Genomic DNA, 18,102 nt, shown 5'->3' with positions numbered 1-18,102 from the left:
GATATTGGTCCTTTATCTGAGGAACAGCTGGGAAAAACTTTTTCTCACATTGTAGATTGTCTCCTCACTCTTTTGGTGGTTTCTCTTGCTGTGAAAAAGCTTTTTTTTTTTCCCATTTTTTAAAAATCGGTACCAGGGATCAAACTCACAACTGCCTGATTACAAGGCAGGTGCTTATGCCACTGAGCTAAATCCCCAGCCCCTGCAAAAGCTTTTTAATAAGATGAAATCCCAGTTGTTGATTCTTTGTGATAGTTCCTATGTGATTGGGGTTTTGCTCGTAAAGTCTTTGCGTATACTTCTGTTTTCAAGAGCTCTACCTAGTCTATCTGCCTGAAGATTTAGTGTTTGTGTTTTAATATTAAGATCTTTGATCCATTTTGATTTTAGTTTAATGCATGGTGTTAAACATAGGTCTAGTTTTAATCCTCCTCATGTGGAAAGTCACTTTTTCTATCACCGTGTACTGCAGACGTTATCTTTTCTCCAGTGAAGGTGTTTGTCTCCTTTGTGAAAGACAAAGTGGCTGAGTGTGTTTGAAGTTGTGTCTGTGTCTTCTAATCTGTTCCACTGATCGTCAGGTCGGTATTTTTGCCACTACAATACTGTTTGGTTGTTTTGCTTTGTTTTGGTGCCTGGGATCAAACTCATGATCTTGCATATGCCAGGAAGGCACTTGTGCTGCTGAGTTAAATCCCCAGCCCTACAATTCTGTTTTATCACAGTAGCTCTATAGTATAGTTTCAAGTCAGGGATAGTGGTACCTCACACCTTACCTTTGTTGCCCAGAATTGCCTTTGTTATTCTAGAGCTATTCTGGTTCTAGGTGAATTTTAGGATTGTTTTCTCTAATTATATGAGAATGCTATTGGAACTTTGATTGGGATTACCTATATAACAATTTTGGAAGTATGACCATTTTCACTATATTGGTTCTTCTTACCTGAGAACAAGGGATATTTTCCATTTTATTTATTTATTTATTTATTTATTTACTTAATACCTTCCCATTTTCTGATGTCCTCTTCCTTTTTTTTTTTTTTTTTTTTTTTTTGTCTTTTTCATTTTTATCGGTACCAGGGATTGAACTCACGACCACACACTTGTAAGGAAGGCGCTTATGCCGCTGAGCTAAATCCTCAGCCCCTCTGGTGTCCTTGTCAATGTCCTTTTTCAGAGCACTATAGTTTTCAGTGTGAAAGCCTTTTGCTTCCTTTGTTAGATTGGTTGCTAGGTATTTCATTTTTTAGATGCTATTGTGAAAGGTGTTGTTTCCCTAATTTCTCTCTCAGTGAGTTTGTTATTTGTGTACGACTGCCTGCTTACAAGGCAGGCGCTTATGCCACTGAGCTAAATCCCCAGCCCCTCAGAGTCATGATTTTTAAGTCTCTATGTGTGTTATTTGGACAAAACTACTTTTTTTTTAAATATTTTTTTTATCGGTACCGGGGTTTGACCACACACTTGCAAGGCAGGTCCTTATGCCGCTGAGCTAAATCCCCAGCCCCTCCTTCTCTCTTTCTTTATTGTGATACTACAGATTCAATACTGGGCCTTCACACTGGCCTATGTATTGTAATCCCAAGTACTGAGTACAGTCATCCAAGTATTGTAATCCCTTTTGCAGTCTTCCTCACAATTCAGAAAGTTATTATTTACAATCCCATTGAGATGTTATTGGAATCCCAGCAAGTTAATTCCAATCTACCACCTCCAACGCAACCCATAGCAAGAGTAAAGACAGCAAGGCATTCCAAGAGCAGCTAAGGAGTCTTAAATCCAATTCCCATGAGGATGTGAGGACAAAGGCCCTGATCCTAGGCCTCTCCCAGAATTTATTATCTTGTGAAGAAGGGGATGGCTGGAGGATGAGGGACAGTGAGGATGGCGGGAATTGGGTGAGTAGCTTGAGCTGGCAGCCAGGTAGGCAGAAAAGCATCTCTGCAAAATGCCGAGATCAGGATACGCAGAAGGGTCAATTTGCATAATTCATTTAAGGTAGCAACTGAGAATTGTTTTTGGAGGCTGTTGCTTTGGTTTCTTTTTTTTTCTTTTTTTTTTTGCTTTGGTTTCTGATATGTAAATTTTTGTGCTCTGGGGAGTCATAGCCTCTTTATCTAGAGACTCATACCCAGTTGACATTCCTGGAGCTGACTGGATCTACCATTACATATTTGAGAGAGAGCACTATGGGAGGAAACAGGAGACTGTCTGAGGGCTTTAGAGATTACATACTAGTACCTGGGCTAGCCTTATTTACAATGCTTAGGCCAGTTGAAGAGAGAAGAGAATACCACAGTCAGCTCTGTACATATCAGTATAAGGAAGTAAGTCTCCAAATAATCAAACTCACAGTAATTGTTCTGCATTCAAGGGGAGTCACTTGAGTTTCTCCCATACCTCCTCATCTGGCTAGGCCCTATATTTTTGAGGAGCATATTAACACTTTTTCTTCTCATTCCAAGCAGTGGCTACAAGAAACCCTTAGCTGAGCCACTGGAAACACGTCAGGGTAAATTTGCAATGTATAATATTTTAAAATGAGGTTTAAAATCAGAGCTGTGAAAAAGTCAAAGGCATATTTCAACTTTCAGGGTGTCACCAATCATGGTATCTGTAACAAGTGCTGCTCCACACTGGGGGTGGTGGTGCACGCCCATGGGAAGCTGAGGCAGGAGGATTGCAGCAAGTTCAAGGTCAGCCTAGGCTATAGAGTGAGACCCTGTCTCAAAGTAACCAAAATATATAAAAAAAGAGCTGCTCCATAGCAAGAGCTCACATTCCTCACAAAGAATTTCTGCAATTTGTGTGTATAATTGAAACATATGGAATGTATTATTATAGGATGCTGGATTTCCTTTTTAATCTAGATACAAAATGTAATGCTACATGCCAGAATGTATATATCAGCAAACAAATTCAGAATATAGAAACAAAGCACCCTCATTCATTAGCCACAGTTTGAATGCCAACTTTCAAAAGCTGTTTTTAAACCAAACTAACATGGAGAATATAGCTCAGCAGCACAAGTATCTGCCTGGCCAGTGTGAGGTTGTAAATTTGATCCCTAGTACAAAAAAAAAAAAAAACCCTAACATGAAGCTTCAGTATTTACTACTATGTCCAGGTATGACAAATGTATGTAGGTTTTTGCAGTTAGCCTTATATTGTCACTTCATTCTGGACTTTTGAAAAAGCAGCCTTTAGGGTCAGGGATATAGCTCAGCAGCACAGCGCCTGCCCAGCAAGTGTGAGGTTGTGAGTTCAATTCCATTATTAAAGCAGCTTCCCTATGATATAAACAATTACTCTTCTTCTCAACCTCAAACTGATTTTGTAATGATGGTAGCCCACCTAGTTTGGGCGCAGTAGACAGTAATGAAAAGTTTAGTAAAGAGAGGGCATCAATATGGGGGAAGGCAAGTGTGCTGGTGCATGCCTGTAATCCTAGTACTTGGAGGCTGAGGCAGGAGGGTTGCTATGAGTTTGAGGCCAGACTGGGCTCCATAGAAATTTTAAGGCCAGCCTGAACTATACTGCAAGACCACGTGTCAAAGAAACCCAAAAAACCAAACATACAAAAAACGAGAGAGAGAGAGAGAGAGAGAGAGAGAGAGAGAGAGAGAGAGAGAGAGATGGCAAAGCATTGAGTGGCAGCAAAATTCAGCTTCTTGGGAAGGAACTGACAAAAAGATTAAAAGCTACAGGTAAATTGCGTGTCATCCTTGTGCAGGGGCCATGCTAATCTTCTCTGTATCATTCCAATTTTAGTATATGTGCTGCCCAAGCAAGCATAAAAGCTACAGGTATATTGGAGAGATGGAAATTAGCATAATAATATCTCTCATAATAGTATCAAGAAAAATAAAATACCTAGAAATTAACCTAAGAAAGTGAAAGATCTCTACAATGAAAACTACAGTATTCTGCAAAAGGAGATTGAAGAGGACATCAGAAGATGGAAAGATGTCCCCTGTTCCTGGATGGAAAGAATTGATTTTGTCAAAATGGTCAGGCTTCAAAAACTCATATATAGATTTAATGCAATCCCAGTCAAAATACCAACTGCATTTTCACCATAAAATTCCTATGGAGCCAGAAGAGACCTAGAACAGGAAAAGCAACTCTGGGCAACAAAGTTCAGACAGGGGCATTGCAACTGCAGACTACAAAGCTATAGTGATAAAAACAGATTTATTAACCAAAAGACTGTGATCTTATTTGTGCATTTTGTCATGTTTGTAATATTCAACGGCTTTTTAAAAGTGTATAGACATTAGATTTCACTAACCAGGGTTCTCTCTCTGTTCAGGATATCACTTTCTATTTTTGTTAAGTGAATGAACCTTTGGATGTTAAAAGGAATAGATCATAATACTCGGGGAAAAGCTGGGGATGGGGTGTAGCTCACTGGTGAGTTAACTTGTCTAGCATGTGCAAGGCTCTGGGTCCCATCCCTAGCATCATCATACAAAATAAAAAAACAATTCAGATGTGGATTGCACACTGACAAATTATTAATGCTCAAAGGCAAATGTGTTGCCCTTGGTAACTTGCCAATGTTTTCTTAATCCTACTGGACCTTTTAAAGTTAGATTTTTTTTAATTGGTATCAGGGATTGAACTCACAACCGCGTGCTTGCAAGGCAGGCACTTATGCCACTGAGCTAAATCCCAGCCCGCCAATGTTTTCTTTCTTTCTTTTTTCTTTCTAGGATTCTTCAATAATATTCACCCGGCTGGGCATGGTGGTGCATGCCTGTAATCCCAGCACTCGGGAAGCTGAGGCAGGAGGATTACCACATTCAAGGCCAGCCTGGGCTACAAAGTGAGATCAAGGTCAGCCTGAACTGCATAGTGAGACCCTGCCCCAAAAAAACAAAACTACACAAAACAAAGAAACAAAAAAATTCACCCAAAAAGTCAAATGCAGAAAAGTGCAGGAGATCAATCCATGCACTAGAGATCCAAATAATCCAGAGAGGGCCTGGGTCCCACAGCAATGTCCTGCACGAGTCCAACTGGATGCCCAGAGCCCACGACAATGTTTCCTGGAAGTCTGTATCAAGGGAAGGCACAAAGGTCAGTGGTGGAAGCTAGAAAGTCTGCACCTGTGGGATGAAAGATCTGTGCCAGCAGGCTGAGGGATCTGCGTGGAGCCAGAAAGCAGTGCTCAAGGCAAGGACCAGAGCTCCCCCAAAGTCAATCGCAGCCATCCTCAGCAACAGCTAGGACCCGAGGTCCTCTGATGGTAACAGCCAAGTTTGTATCAGAAGAGCCAGCGTGACAAGCTCCTCCAGGAGATTCAAGAGCACCTCAACTTCCCCTCCAGTCCTCCTTTTATGCTCCTGGCAACAACCCTCAGGTTTGCCACTATTTTTTAGAGACAAAAATACACAGCTGGAGGGACATCTTTTTTTTTTTTTTTTTTTTTTTTTGGTAACAGGGATTGAACTCATGACCACGAACTTGGAAGACAGGCGCTTATGCCGCTAAGCTAAATCCCTGGCCCGTGGAGGGACATCTTGCAGCCATAAGTTTTATCACTCATTCTGCAACAGTATTCTCCCTGTAAGAAGACTATTTGATCTTCTCATACCTATCTAAGTAACTTTTTGTGACTGTATCAGCAATAAGAAATACCTTAGATGACACTCAAGATTTGGAGGCATGGGGGCTGGGGATTTAGCTCAGTGGCATAAGCACCTGCTTTGCAAGCAGGCAGTCATGAGTTCAATCCCTGGTACCGATGAAAAGGAAAAAGACAAAAAAAAAAAAAAAAAAAAAAAGATTTGGAGGCAGATTTATTTACATCGATGGGCACTGATCAGGATCATTCCCAGAATGTCAGGTCCCAATCGCTGGTCGTCTAGGGTTTATACAGTGTGCATCATAGTGACCAGCTATGTATCACAGTGACCAGCTGTTTCTAAGAGACAAGAGCAACTGGAATTGAAACAGGAACTGTTATGTGGGCAACTAAGAAACTGAAGTAGACTGGCTGGGGTGTGCGTGTGCGTGTGTGCATCTTTTGCTACATAATGCTGAGTTGCTTGCTTGCTGGTTTATATGTTTATTTGCTGGGCTATGGGTGGATTACAGGGCTTTGCATATGTCAGGACAGCAATCTACCACTGAGATATATCACCCTGACTCTAATCATACCTATGGAGCTACTAGCCCAGACTCCAGTGGCAGTTGGACAAGCAAACCTGTTCATATTTTAGTGCAAGTCTGACCGGGGATCGAACTCATGACCTCGCGCTTGCCAGGCAGGTGCTTATGCTACTGAGCTAAATCCCCAGCCCCAGTTTCTATTATTTTTTTTTAAATACAATCTTGGAGCAGAAAAGGCTAACTATAACCTAAGAGCCTGTTTTTTGCCTTTTTGTGTGTGTGTACCGGGATCAAACTCATGACTCTGCGCTTGCAAGGCAGGCACTAAATCCCCAGCCCCTTTTTGGTTTGTTTTTTGAGATGGGATTTCGTTATGCAGTTCAGACTGGCTTGGAACTCAGTATGTAGCCCAGGCTGGCCTCGAATTCATGGTGATTCTCTTCCCTCAGCCTCTGGAGTGCTAGGATTATAAGTATGTACCACCAGGCCTGACTGCATAAACCTGGTATTCATTTTTTCCCTTGAGATAGGACAGGCAGGCCTTGAACTCAGTGATCCTCCTGCCTCAGCCTCCCCAGTGCTGGGGTTATAGGCGTGCACTACTGCACCCAGCTTTATGGTTTTAGTTTTTGACTAAAATTTCCTAAAAAAGATAATGCTTAATATTAGCTTTGGGAATTTGGGTAAGGTCCAGTTCCCCTGGGTTCATAACAAATGCCTAAGAAAACACTTTAAAGCCGGTGGCTGAATAATCAGTACTTTGTATGTTGAGGGGGGGCAGGTGCTGGGATGAAACTTGGCCTTTGCACTAAACTACACCCCCATACCTTTTTATTTTTTCAAGACCTGATTTCACCCAGTTGCTCAGTCTGGCCTTGAACTTGAAGTAAAAAATATTAAGATGTGTTATGTGCAAGTACCGGTGCCCCATGATGAATGTAATCATTATGTATTGCAAATGTGTACTAACAAACATTTAAAATACTAAAAACTATAAAATGACTTCTATTCCTCATTCATATAAATTTTTTCCAAGGACTCCATGAAAACAATCCTTTCCAGTGTTCCAGTAGCCATTTTGAACGTTTTTCCATCTTTACAATTGAAAACAGCAAAGTCTACACAGGAACTTTTATCTTTTTTTTCCCAGAAGCTCTATTTCGCATGGAGACACCCACTGGGTAACTTCTGGGGTGGGAGCACAGCAGAGGAAGGTCAAGGAAGTCAGTCGCCTCACTTCTCCCCTAACATTGGCAGAACTTTGACACACTAAGCCCAGGCATCTGACCAGCAGGTAGAGCCACAAAGTACCGTAACAGAAACCCTTTCTATGGCACTTCAGAGTTGGATAAGCTCTCCAAGGTTTAGTTCCATCAAGCTGCCTCGTAAATCTGTACAATTAGCTAACTTTACCAGCAAGCACCTGTAAATAGGACTTGGATATACCAAGATAAAGTAAGCAAAAGCCTACAACACGCCCACAAGTCCCAGTACTGGCTGAGGCAGAAAGTCTGAGGCCAGGCTCCACTACACAGCAAGACTCCTCAAAAACTTTTATGTGCAAGCATTAGAAGGCATTCAGCATGACACAGATTACTACCAGAGGGAGTGCTCACGCTTTAAAATGTCCCTGAACATGGCCAGCCTACTGGTGTACCTTTGATTGGGTGAAATGTAGCAAGTTCTTTTTAGTGTTAAGAGCAAAATAAATCTACTGTGCCTTAGATGATAACTCATGTATTTCTAAGTGGAATGCCTTTAAAAAGAATCAACTCACTTCCTTTAGGGTCTGAAATTAGTTTTGGAAGGTTTGGGGTTGAGAGCGTAGTTAAGTGGTAGACAGATTACATCCAGCATGTGCTAAACTCTCTGGGCTCCATTTCATATGAGCACTGTGCGGGGGGGGGGGGGCAGAGTTGTAAACCCAAGGCCACTATGAATACTGCATAACATTTTCAGGGTAGGTGTACAAGGTATATATGAAATGTGAATTTTTTTTGGAGACAGGGTATCACTATGTAGTTCAGGCTGGCCTCGAACTTGTAGTGATCCTCCTGCCTCAGCATCCTGAGGGTTGCAATTACAGGCATGCACACCTGGCCATGAATTTTGTTAAGTTTGGGTCCCCTTTAGAGGTATACCAAATCTGAAAAATATTTCCAGTCTCAAGCATTTTATATAAGAGAACTCAACCTGTATTAAACATTCATACTGAAAGGCTGGGGATTTAGCTCAGTGGCTAAGTGCCTGTCTAACAAGCATGAGGTCATTTCAATCCCCGGTAACCCCCCCCAAAAAATTCACACTGAAATATAATGAAGCTGGGAGTTTTCCAAATGGAAGAGAAAGTTCCGATTCATTTTTTTTTAACTGATGTGGCCAGGCATGGTGGCTCAGGAAGCTAAGGAAGGAGGGTCACTGTGAGTTTGGGTCAGCCTGGGATATATAGTGAAAGTCTCAAAAACAGCCAAAAAACTCAAAACCAATCACAAAGCATAAAAACTTAAGCAGTAGGGGCTGGGGATTTAGCTCAGCGGCATAAGCACCTGCCTTGCAAGCAGGCAGTCGTGAGTTCGATCCCTGGTACCGATAAAAAGGAAAAAGACCAAAAAAAAAAAAAAAAAAAAAAACACTTAAGCAGTAGTCCTTTTTTTTGGTACTGGGAATTAAACTCGGGGACTTGTGCTTGCTAAGCAGGCACTGTGCTGCATAGCTATACCCCTGGCCCTAAAAGCAGTTCTTAAGTAACTCAACTTTAGTATCGTTTCTGTCCATGTTAGTTACTTAGAACATGCCAGCCAAAAGAGTTACTTCTTACACATTAAAAAATACCAGGTCGACTGAGAGTAGAAACTCAATTTTCCCTTCCGTAACACCCCCTTCAGTGACATGTGGGTTGCTGGACTTCAGTTTCAAAGCCATGTTCGGGCAGCAGCTAGATCTACAAGATGACAGCTGAATCATTCTCTGCATAAACATTTCCTTTAAAAATTCCCTCTGGGGCTGGGGGTGCAGCTCGGCAGGAGAGCGACAGCAGGGCCCCATATGTGGGGCCTCAGCATAGCAAAAAACAAAATCAACCCCTTCCAATCTTAGAAATCTTACTTTAATAAAAGAGGAAAAACCAAAATTTAATTTATAAAGTTTTATTTTGTATATGTGCTAAATCTTAGGAATTGTGGACAATCTTTATGTCAGTCTGTTGGCTTGTAAAAGGCTAAGTGTGTGATTTGGGCGGTGAAATTTCCTTTTGGGATTTCAAAATAAAGATTTGCATTTGTGACTTTAAAATGTGGCACACACCCCCTTTTTCACACCTATAAATTTGGAGGAAAAGTGCTACATCTCTGCAAGCACAAAATAATTGTTATAAATACAATCGGCAGCAAGTTCTTAATACATTTAGCACTTCTGTAGTGGTTTATCACACCCAAAACCTTATTTTCAAATACTAAACATGTAAGCGTAGGACCAATTCCCGGTCAAGCCCTACTAGGAAACCAGTACTAAATGTCTTTTTCTGGGTAACACAAAAGCTGGGGTGAGGGGATGCTGATTTTCCTTCTCGGCAGTAAGTCTACAGTACCTCTGAACTAAGGTCCAAAATGGGGCACTTCTAATGGAAAGGCAATTTTAAAAATCTGGTTGTGATTCTAAATAAGGCAGGATATAGCCACCAAATTAATCACAAAAATCAGCAAAGTATAATAGCTCACGGGAGAACATAAGCTGGAAAAATACTTATAAAAACCTGAAAGAACTATTCTGAAGTTGTCTTCTGAATATTCACAGACTGTTGCTTTCATTTACAAACTCAATTGAAATTAAAAAAGTGGTTTTTAACCACTAGGAAGATTAAAGACTTAAATTATCATTCACTAATAAAAGTTAATCATGAAAAAAATAGAAAACATTTTAATAATTCTAGATTTGTGTACATAATAGCGAAAAGACACAAAGCTGAGAAATTATCACTGAAAGAAAAATCAATGAAAAAAACCCAAATATGTCTTATGTTAACTCTGCTTCTATGATGTTGAGTATGAAATTTTGGTTGGTGAAGGGCTTAGAAACAGCAGCAACAGGGTGTTTAGCAAGTTGTACACTCAAATACTTAGATCCAACAGGGCAAAGCTCAGGCTCACACAATTTTACAACTAAAATCTTCAGTCTACATTAACAAATCTACTGTCTTCTATAGAGTAATCATGCCATTTAGAACTCTGGGAATTTTTCTTTCTGAGGAAGACTAGTGATTCTGCAACAAACATTTAAAGTAGGAAATATATGGCTCAAAAAAATCAGCTGGGGAGAATTAAATAATCTTTAGGCACTTCGAAGACTTGAAATTTAAAACGTGCCATTTATGTTCAGAAAAAGACCCCAAAATCACCACTATGTTGCTCTTACAGTAACATGCATTTTAAAATTTCTGGTTATACATTAACGCTTAAAGAGTTATATATAGAAAAAATTTGCACAAACAAACAAAAATAACTGTTCTCTCCCCCTCACTCTTGGTTGTAACAGGCCATTCTTTCCCAAGGGGAGGGAAAAAAATGATTCAGAAGCCCTCACCTGGCCTAGGGTGCTTATAAATTCCAAGCAAAGTTGGAATCTCTCTCCAAACAGAAAAATTCACAGCCTCTTAAAATGTCAAGTTTTTTTTTATAGGAAGTTATTGGGTTTTTAAATTAAGTACATTATATACTTTTGTTAAAGAGCAGGAAGCAAAACAAAAACACCTCTCAGTGAGATGGTGTAATTAGCAAAACTTGTACAAACAACCTTAATATAACTTCACTAGCTGAGAAGCTTGTAACTGAGGAATTTTTTAAGTTAAAATTGCCAATTGAAAATGCAAACAGTACAACCTTTGCTAAAATTTAAGATTCAGGCTAGGAATGCAGCTCAGTGGCAAAGCACTTGCTCAGCATGGGCAATGCCGATTTCCATCCCCAGCAAAAAACCCAACAAAAATTCGTATGTAACACAAAGTAAAAACAACCTTATTGGTGTCAAAATTTCCTAATGTTACAGCAAACCTAGAAGCCTAGACTATTAAGTACTGCAAGTAAAATACCCAAAGTCATAGCTTAAATACCTGCCCCTTGTAATCACAAAATAATGCAATGCTTGACTTTGTTTCTCCTTTCAATTCCAACTATAGCCTTTTGACAAAACATTTTCTCATTAACTGAATTGTTAAAAAATACAACCAAGCTTGTGCTCATTAAATATACATGTATATAAAAAACATACAAAAAGTACAAGATTGTTAGGAAACTTTTACAGTGTCAACATCCTGTTTTTTCTAAGTCTTTAGTAAAGGGCCAAAGGTCAAGTCTGTCTGTGCACAAAAACTTGGGTGTGCCTGGAATCCTGAATGCAGTGTCATGCCTATGCATGCTACGCACAGAATCTTAATATGCAGTCCTTAAAAAAAAAAAAAAAAAGACAAAAGGTAACCAAAAAACAAAAACACACCACAGGACGAAAAGTTCTTCTCAAATCAAATTCTATTTGTGAATTCAGCAAAATAACTTCTATAAAATAAAACAGCAAAATACTTAAATAGAATAGGGTGGGCTGTATCTGTTTGCAGGGGATATTTGGTTTTTAGACAGGTTCCAAAAATTTACACACATTCAAGCCACCAATTCTCTTTTCAATACAGTATTCACTGATGAGTTCCTTGTCTTTAATCAAATATTTATTCTGAAATTGTGATACCTCAATTGTATTAACCAGTAGTTTCTCTTTTAATTAGACCCTGCTTTGAACGTTAAAATTTTTGGAATAATGAAAGGACTTAGGACAATTCTTGCTTTCAAGTAAAATTGTGACTGAGCAGAAAATCAGCCAGACATCTTGGTGTAGAGGTACTTCAAGTACTGTGGGATTCAGACAACTTCCACGTCACTGGGATCCAGCAGAAGGAAAGTTTTAGAAGATTCACTTACTAAGCTCTACCAAAGAAACAAAACAAGCACACCAAATAGTCTTCCATTATGCTCCAGCATCAAGGCATAGCAAACTGCCTGCATATTTAAACTCCCATTACTGATACTTATGTTCTTTATCCCACCCAGAGACTGAACTGTCAAACAGAAGGAACCTATGTGCAACTGAAAACTGCTTGTCACATCTCTCCCCTTGTTTTGTGTTTTATATTCTAGATGTAAGGAAAAGCTCTGAGCAACACAGCTGTCACTCCAAGACAGCTGCAGTCATTATGGTATTTTGTCCTCACTGGCTACACTAACTTGGTGTGAAGCCATGCTAAATGTTACAGCATAACTATAGCTTCAAAGTGATTAACCTAATATCAGAATAAAAAGGCAATGAAAAAGATCTAGAAACAATATTACATCACCAATTTTCCACATCAACCAAATAATTTAAAGGTTACCAGCCTTACATTGTTCATAGTAAAACTGCTTCCAGTGGCAAAGAATTAACAAGAAACTATTGGTATGGTTGACATGAATGGGCTGTTTTGTTGCTGTTGGTTTATTTTTTGTTTTTGTAAAGGAACTGATCCAACTGCCACGAGGCAGGCAAACACGTAGTTTTTGTAGATGTGAGTCTCATCAAGAAAAGCTTCTTGCTTAAGAATTAACAGTCAACATTAATATACTATATACACCTTTGCCATTTACACATTAGCATCAGGCCATTTATTACAAAACACTATACACTTTCCACTGCAGGCGGGTTATATATTGACAGCAAATTTCTGCAGATAAGACAGTGAATAAACTCCACTCCATGTTGATTAGGAATAGTTTTTCTAGTTTTAAATATTAGCCAGACACAGAAAAAGGTTGGACTGTAAGGCCTGGGTGCACAGTCTTGATGGAACCAGTTTATATGTGCATTTCACTGCTCCTTCGGTTGAGGTGGAGACACTTCTTCACTGCCTTCGTAGTTTTCTTGTGCTCGCTGGCCAGTTCTCTGAGGATTGTTCATGTGATGTGCTGCTGGGCCAGTATATGGCTGTCCATGCACATGGTTATTCTGGGAGGGGACAAGAGAGCTTCATGTTACAACTTTCCCTACAGTCAACAGACTTTAAAATTGAAATTTGTAGAAAACTAAACATATCTTTAATTTTTGGGGTTTACATTAGTAGTGAAAAAGTAACCTCATTTGAAAGAGACAAAGCTAGTGTAAATATAAACCCCAAGGATCCAAATAAGAGCAGTGATGATGTAGGTCTCTTATTTGGCCAAAGTGATTTTTGGTGCCAAAATTTTTATATGAAAAAGTGATAATCAAGTGTCTGGTACTCGTTTTGCTTAAAAATCTTCACAATGACTTGTAGCCAGGCATGAGGCAGATGCCTGCAATTCCAGCTTCCTCGAAGGCTGAGGCAGAACTGGTAGTTTGAGGCCAGCGTGGGTAAGAGAATAACCAGACATGACCGATGTAAGATCTTTCTTGGGGCTTAAGCAAAGCAGCTTCTGTGAAATTTTTTTTTAATGGTACCAGGGATTGACCTCTTGCTTGCAAGGCAGATGCTTATGCTGCTGAGCTAAATCCCCAGCCCCTGTGAATTTGTGTTTTTAAACTTTTAAATGCCTGAAATCTACAGGGCTCTTATTTGTCTTTATATCCCCACTGGCCAAGCCAAGGTTTTAGGCTTTACTTTCTTTTTTTTTTTTTTTTTTGTCTTTTTCGTTTTTATCGGTACCAGGGATCGAACTCATGACTGGCTGCTTGCAAGGCAGGCGCTTATGACGCTGAGCTAAATCCCCAGCCCCTGGCTTTACTTTCTATATAATCTGTATTATAAAAATGAATTTTTTCAAATATGTACTATTTAGTATGTTTTCATTCATACCCAGAAACCTAAGAAAGAATGTCTGTTTCTTAGTCTGCAGGACTTGTTCCATGCTAACTTATGGTGCCAGCCCCTTTGGGGTGGGGACTGGCACCTTATGCTGCGACAATCAATCACCTGTGGAAATCTGCCAAATCCTTTTTTCTCCCTGTAATTTTTACTGTCGGCTAAAATCTGAGGCTAAGTAATCAACGACTCCTTTAACTTCACTCCTGTACCCTAATGTCTTTAGCAGGCCCCTTGCAGACTTAGCCTATAGGAAATAGCACTGTAATGTTTTATACTAGACAATCATCATCATTTTATGTTGACAATGATTTAAGTTCTAGTAACTGTAACTCTAGAGGGTTACCTGCTCTACCAGGAAATCCCACAGGGGCCAGTTCCAACTTGTACCATGACCTTACTCCAACCATTGCTCTTTTTATCTGGCCCCTAGTGCAAGCCCAGACAATTCTATTACTTCACAGTCACCACAAAAATTGCAGCCATCCTGTACAGTGAAGCATTAAGATTTGTTCTGGGGAAAAATACATCTGACTTGTTTACCTGTTGATACTGAGATCCAGGTGAATGGGGGTACAATGGAGCATCTTCAGGTGGAGGTGACTCATGCTCATCTGGGGCCTCTTGGTCATCTGGCTCCTAATGTTAAACATTTAAAGGGAAAGGAATTAAATAAATTCAAACTCATTTTTAACTTTTTCTATTTAAGCTAAAAATTTATTTATTTTTGAGACAAGGATTCACTATGCAGTTCAGAATGGCCTTGAACTCACTTTGTAGCCCAGGCTAGCCTCAAACTTGGGCGTGATTCTCCTGCCTCAGCCTCCGAGGGCTAGGATTATAGGTGTATACTACCATGCCCAGTCATGAACTAAATTTTAGGTTCTATAAAACTGCTAGTGTTTTCTCTTTTACTGAAGACACAGATGAACAAATTAAAGCAAATGAAAAAACCTTGATCTGGATTCTCAATACCTACCTTACAGAAAATTTCACAGAACCTCTTTCTCCAAAAAAAAAAAAACAAAAAAACCCCAAAACAAAAAACAAACAACAAAATCACAAAAACTCCTTAATTAACTTCATAGACTGTAAACATTAACTTATTTTTAACAGTATCATTAATACATAAACACTGGCCTATAAAGTAAAGAATTACTTTGCTTTCTTCCATTTCTATCGGGTGCACACTGGTGGCTTTTTTTACCTCCTCTGGACAGAGTTCACAAGCTTTTGCAAGTGTCATCCTAGCACTATGTGATCTCTCCAAGAAATAGCCATTAGAGGTTTCATTGCTTTGCACTGGGGGAGACCAGTTGTTATAAGTGTATTGAGGATTGCCAGTGTATGGTCTTCTTTCAAGTTCATCTCCAAGCCATTCCACTGCCCAGGTCCACTTCCTTTTTAGATCTCCATTGCCCTTTAAAAGAAAATAAAACCATGTATGAGGATATGGAATACTTCCAAACAGTTGAAAGAGACAACACCAAACTCTCAGCATTTTCTTCATTGAAAACATTATCCTTAATTCTGAGATTCTAATTTTTATGAAATAGTAAGAAAATCCCACCTGTAGGATTTGGTAGGCAACAGGACAATTGCTAAAGAGCGCTACCATACATTTTATACATTGGTATGCTCTTTTTTGATAGTGATTCTTAGAGCGCTGGATTGTATCAAATAGTCCATCTCGGTCATCTGGAATTCCTTTAAGAGCATTATGAATTCTAAAAGAGAACCACATAAAAGACAACTATTAAAATTGAATAGCAGCTAATGTTTAGTGTATTACGACGTCACTCAAAAAATGTCTGATCTCACCATTTAATCTCACATGGAAAAGTAGGTACTACACGCTTTAATAGAGGAGGAAATGGATGAGTTCAACAGCTTGCTCAAGCTGCCTAGCAGTCTGACTTGTCTGTGGTCCTCTAAACATGTTAACCAGTCCAAAAGGATTTTGGTATGTCTATTATTGATATGTATTACCAAAAATTTCAATGCTCAGAGTAATACAAACTTTAAAACTACATTTTTGAAGAAGTTAGAATACAGTGATTACGAAACACTGACATAATTTGGCAGTACAAAGTTAATTTGAATTCTAATCAGACTACATTATCAGCAAAACAACATTCATCAGCAATAATGCAATTTACCTAACATACCAATATAGGATTTCACTTCTGCTCCCACCAAACCAAAACAGAATATAATGCTAACTATTTCTGTTCATTTTTGACATAATCGATTTAAAAAAATGATTGTAGAGGCAAAAGTATGCCTTGTTTATGTTAAAAGGTATTATCTGCCATTTTGGGAGGGGTGATGACAGAGAAGGAAACAAAAAGAATTAAAATGTGTTATGTAGCCGGACCTGGTGGCTCACGCCTGTAATCCCAGCACTCGGGAGGCAGAGGCAGGAGGATCCTTGTGAGTTTGAGATCAGTGTAGCCTATGGCTATAAAGTGAGCTCAAGTCCAGCCTGAACTGCATAGAGAGACCTTGTCTCAAAAAGACAAAAAAAATGTATTATGTACAGGTATCATGTAATCATCATGTACTGCAAATATGTACTAACAAAAAAATTACCCACCAGTAAACAAAATGAGATATATACCGATATACCTATACAATCCAGGTATATAAAGGAAGGAAAATACTGATACACCCTAAAATATGGACAAATCCTGAAAACATGCAGAGTAAAAGCAGCCAGAAACAGAAGGCTATATATCGTATGATTTCTTTCTTTTTTTTTTTTTTAAAGTTTTTCTGGGAGAGGGTCTCTGGGGTTAAACTCACAATGATTCTCCTATCTCAGCTTCCTGTGGGCTAGGATTACAGGTGTGCTTGGACTGATTTCATTTAATGAAATGATCAGAATTGGGAGATCCAGACTTGGAAAACAGGCTAGTGAATGGTGGGGGCTGGAATGGACAGGTGGTGACTACAACTAAGTAAGGAATTTCCTTCTGGGGTCATAAAAAGTTTCTAGAATGACATAATGGTAATATACCAACACTGAATGCATTACCAACTGCTCAGTATATACTTTAAATTAGCTGAAATGGTTTACCTCAGTAAAATAACCTGGAGAGTCAGACTTTACACCAGGTCTCAAGCATGTTACACAAGTGCTCTACCATGGAGTCACATCCCTAGAACTTTGTACTTTTTAATATAGAGCCTTGCTAAGTTTCCCAGGCTGATCTGGACTTACAATTACAAGTGAGTACCACTACCTAGGCATTAGTTTTTTTTTTTTGTCTTTTTCCTTTTTATCAAAGGATCGAACTCACGACCGCCTGCTTGCAAGGCAGGTGCTTATGCCGCTGAGCTAAATCCCCAGCCCCTAGGCATTAGTTTTAGGAGTTATTGGCCATGAACCCTCTGTTAATAAATCAAGAATATGTACCAAACAGATGCACTCAAAAGGATGAATGTTTATTTAGGTGGTACCACCAGGGACTGAACTCATGACTTCATGCTTGCCTGGTAGGTGCTTACAACACTGAACTAAACCCCTAGTTGGTCGACAAAATGTTTAGTGGCACATACCTGTAGTAAGATCAGCAGTCTGGAGGATTGAGAGTTTAATTGGGCAAGAACAGTTTAGTGAGTCCTTGTCTCAAAATGAAAAAGGGAAGAGCTAGGGATATATTGGAATATGAATCTTAGAGGACTCTGGGTTCAGTTCTTAAGTATGGCAGCAAAACAAAACAGAACACCAAACCAAATCCAACAATACAACTCCCATCTCCACCCTAGGGATGAGGGTGGGGGCATTAAGCTCACAGGACTCTAAATGTATTTCCTCCTAGGGCAATGGGTTAGCATTCACTCTCTCCAGGACTGAACTATACAGCAATTTATAATGGGAAAGGAAGGTACTTAACCTAAGGACTATTTTAGATAACCACATGTTATTTCATGTGACTAATTCTAAAACTAATGTTTTTATAAAAATGCAACTCAAGTTAATAATAGTAGGAAATGTGGACTAAGAGAAAAAAAAAAAACAGAAAATGATAAATAATTGTAAGGAAAGGGAAGACTTGTTATTGACCTTTGTCCTGAATTTTCAATCACTTTTTTTCCCCAAAAAGTACAAGTTAGTAATACTGAATAGT

The 18,102-nt window shown here is 39.3% G+C and overlaps 1 protein-coding gene and 1 non-coding gene across 10 annotated transcripts in view; both read right to left on the bottom strand.

Annotated features, from left to right (window-relative positions):
• Nucleotides 1-3,687: 3,687 nt before the first annotated feature.
• Nucleotides 3,688-3,791, bottom strand: LOC111756719 (U6 spliceosomal RNA). The gene has a single exon (XR_002791133.1). It is a non-coding gene; the product is annotated as a U6 spliceosomal RNA (small nuclear RNA).
• A 5,456-nt stretch (nt 3,792-9,247) lies between these two features.
• Nucleotides 9,248-18,102, bottom strand: part of Usp9x (ubiquitin specific peptidase 9 X-linked) — a 128,489-nt gene continuing 119,634 nt past the window's right edge. For 6 of the 9 annotated variants that reach the window (XM_063245721.1, XM_063245720.1, XM_063245723.1 and 3 more), the window contains exons 42-45: nt 15,540-15,696; nt 15,129-15,389; nt 14,513-14,608; nt 9,248-13,137 (exon numbers count right to left, since the gene is read on the bottom strand). In XM_063245721.1, the coding sequence (XP_063101791.1) occupies nt 13,000-13,137; nt 14,513-14,608; nt 15,129-15,389; nt 15,540-15,696 (652 nt within the window). In that variant the 3' untranslated portion in view covers nt 9,248-12,999. The remainder of the gene's footprint in view (nt 13,138-14,512; nt 14,609-15,128; nt 15,390-15,539; nt 15,697-18,102) is intronic. The other 3 variants (XM_063245726.1, XM_063245727.1, XM_063245729.1) reach the window with 1 other exon arrangement.

The sequence above is a fragment of the Cavia porcellus genome, unplaced genomic scaffold (genome assembly GCF_034190915.1).
Source record: "Cavia porcellus strain 051 isolate PalLab524CR breed Dunkin Hartley unplaced genomic scaffold, mCavPor4.1 scaffold_3, whole genome shotgun sequence".
Classification (NCBI taxonomy): domain Eukaryota; kingdom Metazoa; phylum Chordata; class Mammalia; order Rodentia; family Caviidae; genus Cavia; species Cavia porcellus.
Note: the sequence above shows the minus strand (reverse complement) of the source record. Positions and strands in the feature narration are given on the sequence as shown.